A 14,932-nucleotide genomic window follows, 5' to 3' on the forward strand; every position below is an offset into this window, starting at 1 on the left:
GCTGACCACGGGGGCAGGCTGTATTTCTTCCGTTATTCCCCCTCCCGCCGCTGTTTGCCATCCCCGTGTTGATTTACATTGATGAGGCCGCCACCCTCATGTTACGCAAAGGTCCTGAAGTCTCGCGCATGCCCAGTGGCACTATTGCGGGCCTGAGCGCTGTTCAAATTGCGAGCGCCAGTGATGTAATTGTGCAGGCGTGAGATTATGGGCGGCGCTATGAATGTCATCACCAGCGTCATCTAAGTACTCACCCATAATCTCGTGCCCGTGGTAATAGTTAACGTGGATGATATGGCCAGCGCTAGCACATAACGGTGGAGGCAGAGGGAAAAGCGCGGGCACGAGATTATGGGCGTTTACTTGGATGACGCTGGTGATGACATTCACAGCACCGCCCATAATCTCGCGTCTGCGCAATTACATCACCGGCGCTCGCGATTTGAACAGCGCTCAGTTCTGCGATAGTGCCACGGGGCATGCGCGAGACTTCATGAGACTTGCGTAACATGAGGGCGGCGGCCTCATCGATGTAAATCAACACGGCGGACGGCGGCAAGAAAGGGAATACCGGAAGATATACAGCCTGCCCCCATGGCCGGCAAAGCTCATTAGGATACCAAAAGGTAAGATTTTATAAAGTGTTTATTTAGGTCTGAAAGGGGGGCCAGTAGGAAGATGAACCTTTCTAGAATGCAGAAGGGGATTCTTTTAGTTTCATAGCAAAAATTCAGGTGACAGGTTCCCTTTAATCTACAGGTTTAGTGATCATTTTGACTAAATGGGGTTTTTTTTTCAGAAACAAGCAGTAATGGATGTTGCTGAGTGTAAATTTCAAATCTGCCATTGTAGTGCCTGTAGATTGTGCATGACGGCAGCGAGCTCTCCTCACTACAATAATGCCTAACGTGAATACTATGTGTCCATATGTGGTTTAGGCGCACTGTGAGGCTCAGAAGAAAGGGGCATTTGGATTTGGGAGCGCAAGTTTTGCTGGATTTCTTTTGGTTGGAGCCATAGCTCCTTTCTAGAGCTTTTGTGTTACCAGTAACGTGAAAACCCCCTATATTTCCATTGACAGATGACGGACTTGGGTGGGGAATTTTTTTATGTATTGAGTTGAAGCTTTTATTGGGAACATTTTACATAACATTTTGGATCACATTTATCCCATGTTCAACTATGAGTCTTTACATTGTGGTTTTCATTTAAATCTCCGAATGACGGAATCCTGATAACACTCCCGAGAGATCCATTCACTATAATGAGGCAGCAAAGTTACTTTGAACTCTGTATGGCCTCTCATCAGTGGTGTCCTTTTCAGAAGTGCACAAAACTGGTTGACCACGCTTTTATGCACCACTGAAAAGATGGACACATGCAGAACATAGGCAGATACAGTTCAAGGTGACTCCCTCTACCTCTTTATTGTCAGAGATTTCATCTGAATGAGGTATTTCAGAGATAACACGTAAAGAGCGGAGTAAGTGCTCAGTGTAGAATGCAGTATAAATGTAAGTCGAGGTCTTTGGGAGGATGAATGAATAAACCATCAGCAGGTCAAGAATTGCTTTTATTTATTTTTTACACCATTCACTGTGCAGTATAAATGATTAGACGACTTTATTTGTTATGTCGTTGTGATTTCAGCTATATCAGATTTATATAGTTTTTTTTATGTTTGGCATCTATCACACACTAAAAAAACCCTTTTTTTTTACAAAAAAAAAGTTTTTGCATCACCATATTTTGAGAGGTATAATTTTTCTAGATTTCTGCCGACACAGTCATATGAGGGCTTGTTTCTTGCAGGATAAGTTTATGTTTTTATTTTATTTACGATTGGAGGGATATCACATTTATATATATTTTTTTTTGTTTTGCTGCTTTTACACCCTAAAAACAATTTTTTAGAAAAAAACAATTGTTTTTGCATTGCTATATTTTGAGAGCTGTGGCTTTTTTATTTTTTAGCTGACGGAGCTATATGGTGTCTTCTTTTTTGCTTGACAAAATAATGTTTTCAATTATATAATTTTTATGTACCATCAAGTTTTTGATCATGTTTTATTCCACTTTTTTCAGCGGTATGATGAAAAAGCCCAGTTTTTTGCCACTTTATTTTTTTTACCCTGTTCACTGAAGGTGTTAAATATAAATAGTGTGGCAGTTTTATAGATCGTTCCGGAAGCAGCAATATCAAATATGTTATTTTTTTATTTTAGTTTTTACATAAATAAACGTATTTATTGCTATAATTTTTTTGATCTTTATCTTGTAATATATTTAAAATATTTGTACAATTTTTTTTACTTTTTTTTTTACTTAATTCCCCTATGAGACTTTAATTTTTATTAGTTTGATCTCTAGTATAATGAATTGCGAGATTGTGACACTGTCACATTGCCTGTTAGACCCAGCTTCTGGCCCCCTTCACACGTCCGTGAAAATACACGCACGTGTGTTACAGGCCGTTTTTCGGGTCCGTGTCCTGTTTTTGTGTCCGTTTTTAAGGTCCGTGTGGCACCTGTGTGAACTGCGTATGCTAGCCGTGTGTGCGTGTGTACGTGTGAAACTTAACTGACGTGTGTGTGTTGTCCGTGTGAAATGTCTGTGTGTGATGTAACATGTCATTGATGCATACCCGCTGACAGCAGACAGAGTCGAACGCTGAGAATGAACTCAGGTGAACTTCACCCGACTTCATTGTCATCCTGCGGCTCTGTATGTGTCGCGTACTGATTAGCGGTCACCCGTGAAGGACTCACCGGTGACCGCTAATCCCCTGAGTGACTGTAGTGAGCAGCGCGATTAGCGCTGCTGTCACTCAGGTTACCCGTGGCTAGCTGGATCCTCCACTCGTGACCGCAACTCACCTGTGACTTCATCGCTGTCACTCGGGCGACTTGCTGTCACAGTCGGAGGATCCAGCGGTGGCCACGAATAACATCAGTGACAGCTCAGCTGATCGCGATACTCACCTCAGTTGCTGCGTGGAGGTGACAGGAGCGGCGGTGTTCTTCTGTCACCTTCATGTAGCAGAACTGGAAGCGACAAGAGACCTCTGTGGATTACGCCGGACCTGGAGGGGTTTTTGGGGCTTAATAAATTGGTGAACGCAGGTTTTTTGTAGTGTTTATTTTTTCAAATAAAGGATTTTTTCACTGTGTGTGTTTATTTACTGTAACTTACAGATTAATCATTGGGGGTGTCTCATAGACGCCTGCAATGATTAATCTAGGACTTATTGGCAGCTATAGGCTGCCAATAACTCCTTATTACCCCGATTGCCAACGCACCGGGTAGAGTCCCAGAACTATCGCATTTAATGGTTGCGGCAATTCTGGGCGGCTGATGGCTGATATTGTTAGGATGGGGTGCTAACCAGAACGTGGAGCTCCCCATCCTGAGAATACCAGCCTTCAGCCGTGTGGCTTTAAACTGGCTGGTATCAAAATGGGGGGGACCGCACGTCTTTTTTTATAATTATTTATTTATTTTTTTTAATGCACCGTATAGACTTGTCCACCGGCTGCTGTGATTGGTTGTAGTGAGACAGCTGTCACTCAGCGTGTGGGCGTGTCTAACTGCAACCAATCATAGACGCCGGTGAGCGGGGAAAGCAGGGAATATGAGATTGTTTAATGAGTGGCCGGCTTTTAACAGCTGTGCAGCGCCACACCGGTGATCGGGGAACGGTAAGTATGAGAGAGGGGGGAGAGTTGTAAGGGGTGGACGGACCCCTAGTGTGGTAGTGAAGGAGCGGTTTTTCCCCCCCTGAAGACGCCACAGTAGTATGGTGGCAAATTGTAAATGTTAATGGTAAAATGTTACCTGTCATAAACTGTTTCCCCACTAGGTGCCAGTGTGGAGCAGTGGTTCCCCTGGTAACAGTGGCAGGGAAGAAGGGGCAGGGCAGCCTAGGTGGGGAAGGGAGGGCTCGGAATGCAGAGTCCAGTGTGCAGTGAGATGTGAGAGGCGAACAAGCTCGGTCTGAGGTGACGGGGCAGAGTGTGGGAGTGAGACGAGGCAGTCAGCCTGAGTGAGTACTCTTGGCTAGAAAGCAGAGGAAACCCATGAGAAACGGTGGAAGAGTTGGGACTAGTCCGGAGCCGGTGGTGTGTACTAGAGTGGAGTGCAGCTATCAGGGGGATAACAAGTGGCCCCTGCAGGCGAAGGTTAGTGCCCTGACAAAGAAGTGGAGAGGTGAGAACTTATCCAGAGCCGGTAGTGTGTGCTGGATCTGCCCTACAGTAAATCCGGGTTAGAGCGCAGCTACTAGGGGGTTAACGTATGTCCCCTGCAGGCAAAGGAAAGTGCCCATAGAGAAAAGGAAAACGTTTTTGTAGAAAAGGACCTGTAACTTGTAACGTACTAAAGTAAGCCTGCTGCAAACAAAAAGATGGAAGCTTTGTTTAATAAAACGGTGTTTGGTTTATCTGCTGCCTGCAATTGTCTCTTTCCTGAAAGTGAAGAAGGAGCTAGAGAGCACAGAAAGAACGCTGTCATGAATGGGCCCCAGGCATCCACACTCTGCCCTAACAAGACACCTGTTTTGCAAGTGACGGCCGGGCCGGGGTTCAGCCTGCGGCCCACAAGGCGAGGGGACCCGACTACACCCCCTAAGGCGCCCCCTGCCCCCGTTACAAAGTGACCGACGGACTGTGAGAGAGGGACAGACAGAGAGAGAGACCTACCGACAGACAGACAGAGAGACCGACCGACGGACTGAGGGAGATTGACCGACATACACAGAAATAGAAAGAATGACCGACATCGCTAGAAAAAAACACCAAACGGACACGGACCATAGGGAGATGGATACGTGTTTACTAATGTGTGCGAACATACACATAGACTTTCATTGGGTCCATGTGTGCGTGATCCGTGCAGAAAACGGACATGCTTCCGTTCAACACGGAAACACATACGGATCACGGACACGCACACACAGACATTATGAAATAACGCACGTGTGACCTCAAACATAGATTAACATTGGTGCATGTTTGTCCGTGTCTCCGGTATATACGGAAACGGAACAAACACGCAGGTGTTTCACGGACGTGTGAAGGGGGCCTCTGACTGAGTCTAACAGGTCATCATTTGACCTCCGGCTGCAATGGCAACCCTCAACTCCCTTATGATCACGTTGCAGGGGTTCCAGAGGGGAGCGAGAAGGAGCCCAGTCCCTGTCACAAACTTCTGTATGTTGCAATCGCTATTGATCATGGCATATAGAAGAACGCTAAGGGTTAACATCATCAGGACCTCATCCAATCAGGTCCCAAAGATGTCGCCGGTCAGGACCAGAGTTCTATATCAGATTCCCTGCGTTCTGTGGGACCCTGGGGTTCCTGATCCCAGCCTGACTGCTGACCGAAGAGAAACATTGGTGCTGCACAAAGTCCAGCATGCGCCAATGTTTACCTACAGGTTGGGAAGAAGAAGCTCTTTCATCCATTTTCTTTTCCCTTAAACCTGTTTAAATGGGTATGCACTATAGTGCCAGTGTGTAAATATACTCACCTATCACTATCTTCGCCGGTGTCTAGGGCCGTTTCGGCCCACCTGTGAGAAACTATACCACTTTTCAGACTTTCTGGGTCATGCTGTACTCTGTGTGACCTGGAAGTGCCTTTTAGGCTGGACTCACATGAGCGTATGGCAACCGATGCGAAAGCATCGGTGCGATGTGCTAATGACCCCCAGCTCAGGCTCTGCTGCCTGCCTGAGCTGAGTGTCATGCGACTGTGAAGCTGAGTGCGGGCAATGCGGAGAAGAGGGAGGGGTTAATCCCCCCATCTCCTCCATTGTCAGCCTGTGTGTGACGCCCTGGGCAAGCCAGGGGTCACAGGTCATAACACCACCACACCCTACACCCCGGGTAGGTACACCAAAGCTACACAAAAATCCTTGTTGCCTTCCTCCAGGGGCTGATGTCCACACCAGGGGGTGGGCCAGGTGGTTGGCTCCGCCCACCGAGGAGTACACAGCCCTGTAGGCGGGAAAACCAGGCAGTTAAGTCAAGCTAGGGAAGTGAAGGAGTGAAGAGAACAGTTAGTGAAGTTGAAGTGAAGTGGTAAAGGAGCAAGAGAGAGGAGTAAAGCTGGAAGAGAAAGTGACAGTTGAGAAAGCCTGAAGTTGGTCCGGGTGTGTGCCCCGGACTGAGACAGCAAGGTCAGCAGACGGCGGTGACTGTCTGCAGGAGAGGCTGATCGGAGGTTGCCGAAAGGACCGTGGACGGGTGGTGGCCCGGCGGTACCGGAGCGGTATACGAAGAGAAGCCAGCACCATTGGCAGGGGCCTTTCGGATCCCGGCAAGGCTAGGAGTCGCCGTGAATTTGCCAAATCCGTCAGTGAAGGGGACCTCCTGGGTCTCCCAGCAGCAAAGTCCCGATTGAAGGCAACAGTCCAACCGTTAGAGAGAGACACCGCCACCGCCAAGGCACCAGTTTCTCAGGGCCAGCGCCTGTGGGCAAAGAGGGGCTCCTCCGGCACATATCCAAGCCGGGGAGCGGGTTACCGGTGGGAACCCATCGCTACCAACATAGACTTAGGTGCAGGAAAAGGGACCGTCACCGTCAACTACCGGGGAAAAGCAACAGCAGCCGTCCGTGGGAACCGTCTTTCCAGCCGTGTGTTTTACCGAGAACTGTGTCCCCGTCTCAGGCTGGGTGAGTACCACAGTGCCGTGAGGCACAGCGCTGTCCCCGCGTCCCTGCACCCCACCAAGCCCTGCACCGGCCCCGCCATCCCTCATCCCCCAACTCATCACTGGGCCCTGGGACAACCACCCCCTACCCACGGAGGGGAGAACTAACAACTTTGCTGCTCCCTGTCACCGCTCCCGGGATTCCCATACAGAGCAGCGGTGGTGTCCATACAATCACCACAACCGTGGGTGGCGTCACGGACAATAAACTATCCCAAAAACCAAACCCCTTTCACTCACGGGCGAGGAGCGCCGCTCGAGTCCCCGGGATCCGGCCCAACGCTCGAGCCACCGAGCAGCAGCAGGCCGCAGCAGCGGCAGCCGGACCCGAGCAGTGGGAGAGCGCAGCGTCCCCTCCTCCGCCCGCGACATGTGCGTATATCGCACTGCACTGGGATAACATCCGAGTGCAGTCCGAAGTATCTCTCGCACCCATTCACTTGAATGGGTGCGAGTGATACGGCTCTAGCAGAAAATCGCAGCATGCTGCCGCTTTTCTCGCATCCAGAATCTGGATGCGATAAAAGCTGCCCAACTGCTCGCCCTCATTGCCTAACATTGGTTAGAGTGCAATGCAAGATTTTCTCACATTGCACTCATCTGATTTTCACGCTCGCGTGAGCGTACCGTTACAATGTACAGTAAGTCTATGGAGTGACAGAATGAGGCTCAATAGGCTTCCACTGTAAAAGAGACTTCCAGCTCACGTATAAAGTGTAGAGTAAGCCAAGTAGAATGAAGAGCGGTGACATCACTGAGAGGTGGATAAGAACGGCGCTGGATACCATAGAAGATGGCAATCAGTGAGTATATTAACACACCACAACTACACACGGAGCCCCTATGGCTCCATAATATGGAGGCTTTGGCACTCCATGTGCTGACATGTGGATCCTGTATGAACCTGTATTTTACCTTAAGAGCAAGCTAAAGTAGATCTGTCAACAGGTATTTGCCAACTAATCTAAGAGCAGCATTATGTAGGGACTGTTTTATGAGCAGGAAATTATTGCTATAGGACCAGTAAACCGGTTGTTATGCAGTCCTTCATCATCATGAGGTCTGAATAACCACGCCCCAGGTTTCTGCCTATGCACAGTATACACAAAAATCTGTCAATCACTGGAGAGCTCAGCATTCAGGGATTCAGTAGATCTGCAGCAAATAAAACAATTTTATAAAAAAAAAAAAAATACAACCAGCAGTGCAGTAAGTGACATGTGGCTGGAATCAGAGACTCTGCCCGTAAGTGATGCTGCTCTAAGATGGAGTAGAAAAAACTTGGGGACACAATTACTTGAGGGTTTGCTCACACTTGGGTATAAAAAATCAGACTCATTCTCATTCAGAAAAGTGAAATGCATTTGGTATTCCACATGTCATGCGAGTGCTCTGCGAGTGTGTGATTTTTTTTTTTCACCTAGTGTCCGTATGACATGCATATGCCATTCAATGGATTTTATTTCTCAGCAGCTATTATTCAACAATCATTTACAGGATCATTTACAGTGCTCTATGCTACAGAATGGGAATGTATCAGTAACAAAACGTACGGCATACGGATGTTCCGTGTGCCATCAATTATTTGTCTTGCACCCATCAACTTGCTTTGGTGGGTCTCGTCCGATATACGTTACATTTTTTGCTCATGCCGATCACAGATGAGGAAAAAATCGCAGATCAGCAATGAATCATTGAATAACATAGGTCAGAGTGCAATGCTATTTTCTCTCTCAAAAAGTTGGAATTTAGTCAATTACTTTAGTGAAGAACATTAAAGTGAAATTCCAGGAATTTGTGATTTTACGCAGCATGATCTGGTGATTGTCATATGCTGTGAATTTTCCCTTCACCCTGCAGTTCCATAAATGCAGCTCAATTTTCCTGTTCCCCAAGAAAGTGACAAATATATTCAGCTCCAATTTACAAAATTAGCTCATTGTCTGAAATTAGGAGCGGTTACATAATCATCCTTAACGGTGCGGCTTGTTGTACTTACAATGTCAAAGTAACACTGGCAAGCATCTATTGTATTCAGCAACTCATACACGTGGTCCTGGAAGGAGAGAACAAAAATTGAGTTTTTATTTCTTTTTATAAATAATGAAAAAAAATATATAATAAAAGTAAATTCTACACAAAGTGAAGATAATTGACAGACTTCAGACAAGTCAATCATTCTGGTTTTTGGTTCCTATCCTGCAAATGTAATATCAATCATTGTCAATACATTATTTTGCTAATCTACATCCTGAATCGCTATCTTTAAAATATCTTTTTTTAGGGAGAGTCAGATAATTTTATGAATATAACTGAATTTATTAACTATAGAAACCCAACTTTCAAAATTTTAATAGTGAAATCTGAGATGCTGGACAAGGTTCATTACTGAGGATTCATCTTTAGGTCTTATTCCAATGTCCGTGTGTCACGTACGTGTTGTAGTGTTGTATCCATTTTTTTTTCATGGATACAGCACATGCTCATTATAATCAATGGTGCTATTCACATGTCCATTTTTTTTTTCAGCAGCACGGATGAAATTTGCAATACAGGTCTATGGGTCTGTAAGGCCGGTTTCACACATCCGGCTTTTTGCCGTTTTGCCGGATGCGGCGCTCTCCCGTACAGTTAATACAGTACAATGACAGCGCAACAAGCGCCGGTCACATGCTGTCATGTGACCGGCGCATGTGACCCGGAAGTTACAGCGCTGTCATTGTACTGTATTAACTGTACGGGAGAGCGCCGTATCCGGCAAAACGGCAAAAAGCCGGATGTGTGAAACCGGCCTAAGATGGTGCTCGAGTTCGTACTCCTGAAGATATCAAAAGTGTTCTTAAATACAGGTGCATCTCAATAAATTAGAATATCAGCAAATAGTTAATTTATTTCAGTAATTCAATACAAAAAGGGAAAAACATATATTATATAGTCATTACACACAGAGGGATCTATTTCAAATGTTTATTTCTGTTAATATTGATGATTATGGTTTACAGCTTAAAACCCAAATGTCATTATCTCAGAAACTTAGAATAATTACCACAAAACACCTGCAAAGGTTTTCTAACCGTTTAAAATGGTCCCTTAGTCTGGTTCAGTAGGCTACACAATTATAGGGAAGACTGCTGACTTGACAGATGTCCAGAAGGTAGTCATTGACACACTCCACAATGGTATTAAGCCCAAAAGGTCATTGCTAAAGAAGCTGGCTGTTCACAGAGTGCTGTATCCAAGCATATTAATAGAAAGTTGAGTGGAAAGAAAAAGTGTGGTAGAAAAAGGTGCACCAGCAACCAGGATAACTGCAACCTTGATAGGATTGTTAAGAAAAGGCTATTCAAACATTTGGGGGAGATTCACAAGGAGTGGACTGCTGCTGAAGTCAGTGCTTTAAGAGCCACCACAAACAGATGTATCCAGGACATGGGCTACAACTGTCACATTCCTTATGTCAAGCCATTGATGACCAATAGACAACGCCATAAGCGTCTTACCTGCGCCAAGGAGAAAAAGAACTGTACTGTTGCTCAGTGGTCCAAGGTGTTTTCAGATGAAAATAAATTTTGCATTTCATTTGGAAATCAAGGTCCCAGAGTCTGGACAAATAGTGGAGAGGCCACAATCCAAGCTGCTTGAGGTCTAGTGTGAAGTTTCCACAATCAGTGATGGCTTAGGGAGCCATTTCATCTGCTGGTGTAGATCCGCTGTGTTTTATCGAGACTAAAGTCAGCACAGCCATCTACCAGGAAATTTTAGAGCACTTCATGCTTCCCTCTGCCGACATGCTTTGTGGAGATGGAAATTTCATTTTCCAGCAGGACTTGGCGCCTGTCCACACTGCCAAAAGTACCAATACCTGGTTTAATAACCATAGTATCACTGTGCTTGATTGGCCAGCAGACTCGCCTGACCTAAACCCCATAGGCAACCTATGGGGTGACTGATGGCATCCACCAACCCATCTACCCCAGCCTCCCGTGTCCCCGACGCAAATAAATACCATCACAACTGTTCTCCTTTAAGTGGACGGGGTCGGCCACAGATTTTATTTATTAACTTTCCTCAAACGTTCCTTAGAACTTCACTTAAACACAAAACTCCTTTCATTACTGAAACGGTTTGCCCCTCCAGCATCTGGAGGGCATGTACGTCCTCTGTCCCATAACCGTTTGAATTAACATCAGCTGTGACTTCACACACAACCTCTCAAAAAAAAAATACATACACCGAAAATTGAATAAAGGGGGCGTGTGCAGGGAGCTTTCGTCAGCCAATGCCGGAAAAGGCAGAAGGCCGGGGTGGAGGGAGGGAACTTATATACCCATGGGCTCAAGCAACCCTATAAAACCAATAGGGCAAAACAGAGTGGGCTGTGGGGCACGCTAACCAAACCATACGCAATAGGGCAAACCAGGCATGCCTGCAAACATGGCCTGTCCCATTTTTTTTTTTAATTGTATTTACACTAACACTTATTACACATCGCTCTTTGCTAAGCCATGAAGAGGGACCACTTAAAAACAAACCACTCCGCCTGAGCCATCAGTCAAGGACCACTTGCCGAATAGGCTCGTAGTCCGCCAATTGTCAAAAGGAAGATGAGGGACCCCAAACCCAACAATGCAGACGAGTTGAAGGCTGCTATCAAAGTATCCTGGGCTTCTATAACAACTCAGCAGTGCCACAGGCTGATCACCTCCATGCTACGCCACATCGATGCAGTAATTCATGCAAAAGAAGCCCCGACCAAGTATTGAGTGTATTTACTGTACAGACTTTTCAGTATGCGGCAACATTTCTCAGTTTAAAATCATTTTTTTCGGTTGGTCTTATATAATTGTGGCGCCCTGGACAAGCCAGGGGCCACAGAACACAACACCCACACACCCCACACTCCCGGTCAGGCACACCGAAGTCAGACACAAAACCCTTGTTGCCTTCCTCCAGGGGCTGATGTTCAAACCAGGGGGTGGGCCAGGCGGTTGGCCCCGCCCACCGAGGAGTTCTCAGTCCTGGAGGCGGGAAAAGTAAGGAGTTGAGCTAGGGAAGTGAAAGTGGAAGGAAGGAAAGTGGCAGCTGAGCAGACTAAAGTTGGTCCGGGTGTGTGGCCCGGACGGAGCAGCAAGGTTGGCAGACGGTGGTGACCGTCTGCAGGAGTGGCCTATCAGAGCTTACCGTAATGACCGTGGACGGGCGGTGGCCCGGCGGTACCGGACCGGTACGCAAAGAGAAGCCAGCACCATCTGGCAGGGGCTTACGGACCCCGGCAAGGCTAGGAGTCGCCGTGAATTTGCCGAATTCGTTAGTGAAGGGAACCTCCTGGGTTTCCCAGCAGCCAAGTCCCGACAGAAGGCAACAGTCCAACCAAGAGAGGGAGACACCGCCACCGCCAAGGCAACCGTTTCAAAGGGCCAGAGCCTGCGGGCAGAAGGGGCTCCTCCAGCCCATATCCAAGCTGGGGAGCGGGTTACCGGTGGGAACCCATTGGAACCATCTACCGTACATAGGTGCAGGGAAAGGCAGTCACCATCAACCTGCCGGGAGAAACAACACCGCAGCCATCTGTGGGACCCGTCCATCCAGCCGTGTGTTTTACCGAGAACTGTGTCCTCATCATTGGCTGAGTGAGTACCACCGTGCCGTGCGGCACAGCGCTGCCCCCGCGACCCTGCACCTCACCAGGCCCTGTAACCCGTCTGTCATCCATCCCTACCCCCATCACCGGGCCCTGGGACAACCAACCCCCTACCCACGGAGGGGAGACCTAACAACAAAGCTGCACCCTGTCACCGCTCCCGGGATCCCCGTCTAGAGCAGCGGTGGTGTCACCAATATCACCACAACCGTGGGTGGCATCACGTACAATAATCAAATCCCCACAATCAAAATCCCCTTTTCACTCACGGGCGAGGAGCGCCGCTCGAGTCCCCGGGATCCGGCCCACCGCTCGAGCCACCACCGAGCAGCAGCAGCCGCAGCAGCAGCGGCCGGACCCGAGCAGTGGGAGAGCGCAGCGTCCCCTCCTCCGCCCGCGACAACTTGGCGTCACGAACAGGATCCTACCGTTCTACCAACTGGTGGAAGTGCGCCTTGTGTGACCACCGGAGGTGTCCGGACGAAAAATTTGTGAAGCCGCCATCTTGGGCACGAAGAATTCCTGCTCGAGCGTCTCCTCGAGTAGTGGAGGCGCAAAGGCCAAAACCCCGCCCCTGTAGAGGAGGAGCCGGAAAGAGACTAAGGGGGACTGATGGCGTCTGGCCGCATGTAGCGCGCGGCTATAAAAGCAGGGACGCCAGGACCCTGCGGCCATCTTGTTCCTGGGAGAGGCCGCCAGCAAGATGTATATGCCGTCCCGTAGCACCGTAGCCCCCACGCCTGGAACCACGGCGTGGGTGGAGATCCGGACCGCCCAGCTCCAACAACGGCTACAGGTCAAGATGCAGCTCCTCTTGGAGGAGTGGGAGGCCGACATGGCGGAGGTTATAGCGACCGTACGGAGACGCGAAGAGGAGAGAGCTTTGGAAGGGAGGGTGAGTGACCCACGCCCCGGTACCCCTAGTGGGTCGGTCATCGTGGCTGCGGGACCCGGTCTGAACCCTCTCGCCCTGCTACCCCCCTCGCTACCCGTATCGGCTGCTGTGACCCCGCCACTAGGCCCGCTACCCCCGCAACCGGTAGCGGTACCCTGCATGTCCGCCCAGGCGGATCGACCTGTAGCCGGAGCCCGTGACCGACCGGAAGTGCTGCCCTGGAAAGTCTAGAAGCCCGAGCCGGAGGCATTTACAGAGACTTCCCCCGAGCCGGAGCCGACAGACTGCTCCGTGCAGAAGGCCCAGCGGAAGAAAGCCCCTGTGCCCATCCCCCACACCTCGGCTGAGGTTGCGCCGGGTTGCCGCTGCAAAGCAGCACCCCAGGCCAAGTCACCGCGGGACCTTCCACCCAGATTGCCAGTGGTGGGCAGTGTCCAGAAGGTCTCGCGGGGCCTGACCCATGCGGTGGAGCTCACAGCAGCACCGTATTGGGACAGGGAGCCGACACCGCTGGGCCCGGAGATTGCGGAAAGGGAAAGGAAGAAGGCGGAGATGGTAGCCCGTACGATCCGGGAGAAGGAGAGCCTCCGCCAAGCGACCTTCTGTGTCCGGGGCCCCCTGTATGAAGGGCAGGTGAGGCGGTTTGATGTCCGCCGGGGCTATGGCTTTATATACGAACCGGGCCTGGAGGCCGAGGTCTTCATAGCCCGGCGGGATGTTAATGCCCACCTGCCGGAGGAGCACCCAGGCCGCAACCTGATGCCGGGTGACCTAGTACAGGACACCCGGCACTGTGGGGAGAGGGGTTGGTTTGCGCTGGATGCCAAGCTGAGGGGCAGCCAGGAGGCCCGGGTGTCCACCGCGTCCCCTCCCCCAGCCGACACCGAAGAGTCGGAATAAGGTCAGCAGAGCCCCGCTGCAGTTGTTCCCCGTTGGGACCACAAAGTACCGTTAAAATGTTTTGAAAAAGAATAAGTGAAGGATCAACCGAGATGTCATCTGATTTGCTACCTGATTGTCAGCCTGCTTAGAACCGGTCGTTGCCGGCAACTGGTCCCTGTTGGGACCCCCTTTATGCGTAGAAACTACTACGGACAGGCCCGAGAACTGGTAGGGCAACCACAAACTTGTGGCATGTAAATAATGTTTTTGTGGCTATACCGTTACCGCCTCCGGAGAGGCAGATTGGAGGAAGGGCCCGCAGTGGAGCAGGCTGGGGCCCAGCCACCACCAGAACCGGTGGCGATCCTCTGGGGGTTTCAGAGGTTCCCCATGGACATGGGTCCCCTGAAAAGGACAGAACCCGCTCGGGCAACTTGTGCTGGACTGGGGTCAAGGGGTGCTGCCTGTTTGCTTAGGGGCAGCATCAGGGCCAGGTTGCTTGGGTGGGAGAGAGCGGAAGCCATACCGTTACGCAATGTTTTAAGTAAGAGTACCTCCCGATGTGGGAAGATGTTATTCTAATTGTAATGTGTTACCGTTTTTCTATTTTTCAGTTTATGAAAATAAAACCGGTGATGGACGGCCAGCCCGCGGACGGTCTGCATTTAACTAAGGGGGAATGTGGCGCCCTGGACAAGCCAGGGGCCACACAGCACAACACCCACACACCCCACACTCCCGGTCAGGCACACCGAAGTCAGACACAAAACCCTTGTTGCCTTCCTCCAGGGGCTGAAGT

At 49.4% G+C, this 14,932-nt stretch overlaps 2 protein-coding genes across 2 annotated transcripts in view; one reads left to right on the plus strand and one right to left on the minus strand.

Annotated features, from left to right (window-relative positions):
- NCKAP1L (NCK associated protein 1 like) overlaps positions 1 to 14,932 on the minus strand; it is a 418,971-nt gene that overhangs the window by 347,261 nt on the left and 56,778 nt on the right. The window contains exon 4 of the mRNA XM_075337171.1: positions 8,715 to 8,771. Coding sequence (XP_075193286.1) covers positions 8,715 to 8,771 — 57 coding nt within the window. The remainder of the gene's footprint in view (positions 1 to 8,714; positions 8,772 to 14,932) is intronic.
- Positions 1 to 14,932, plus strand: part of LOC142292075 (protein D7-like) — a 169,287-nt gene that overhangs the window by 41,337 nt on the left and 113,018 nt on the right. The gene's annotated exons all lie outside the window — the stretch shown is intronic.

This window comes from Anomaloglossus baeobatrachus, chromosome 2 (assembly GCF_048569485.1).
Source record: "Anomaloglossus baeobatrachus isolate aAnoBae1 chromosome 2, aAnoBae1.hap1, whole genome shotgun sequence".
NCBI classification, from domain to species: Eukaryota; Metazoa; Chordata; class Amphibia; order Anura; family Aromobatidae; genus Anomaloglossus; species Anomaloglossus baeobatrachus.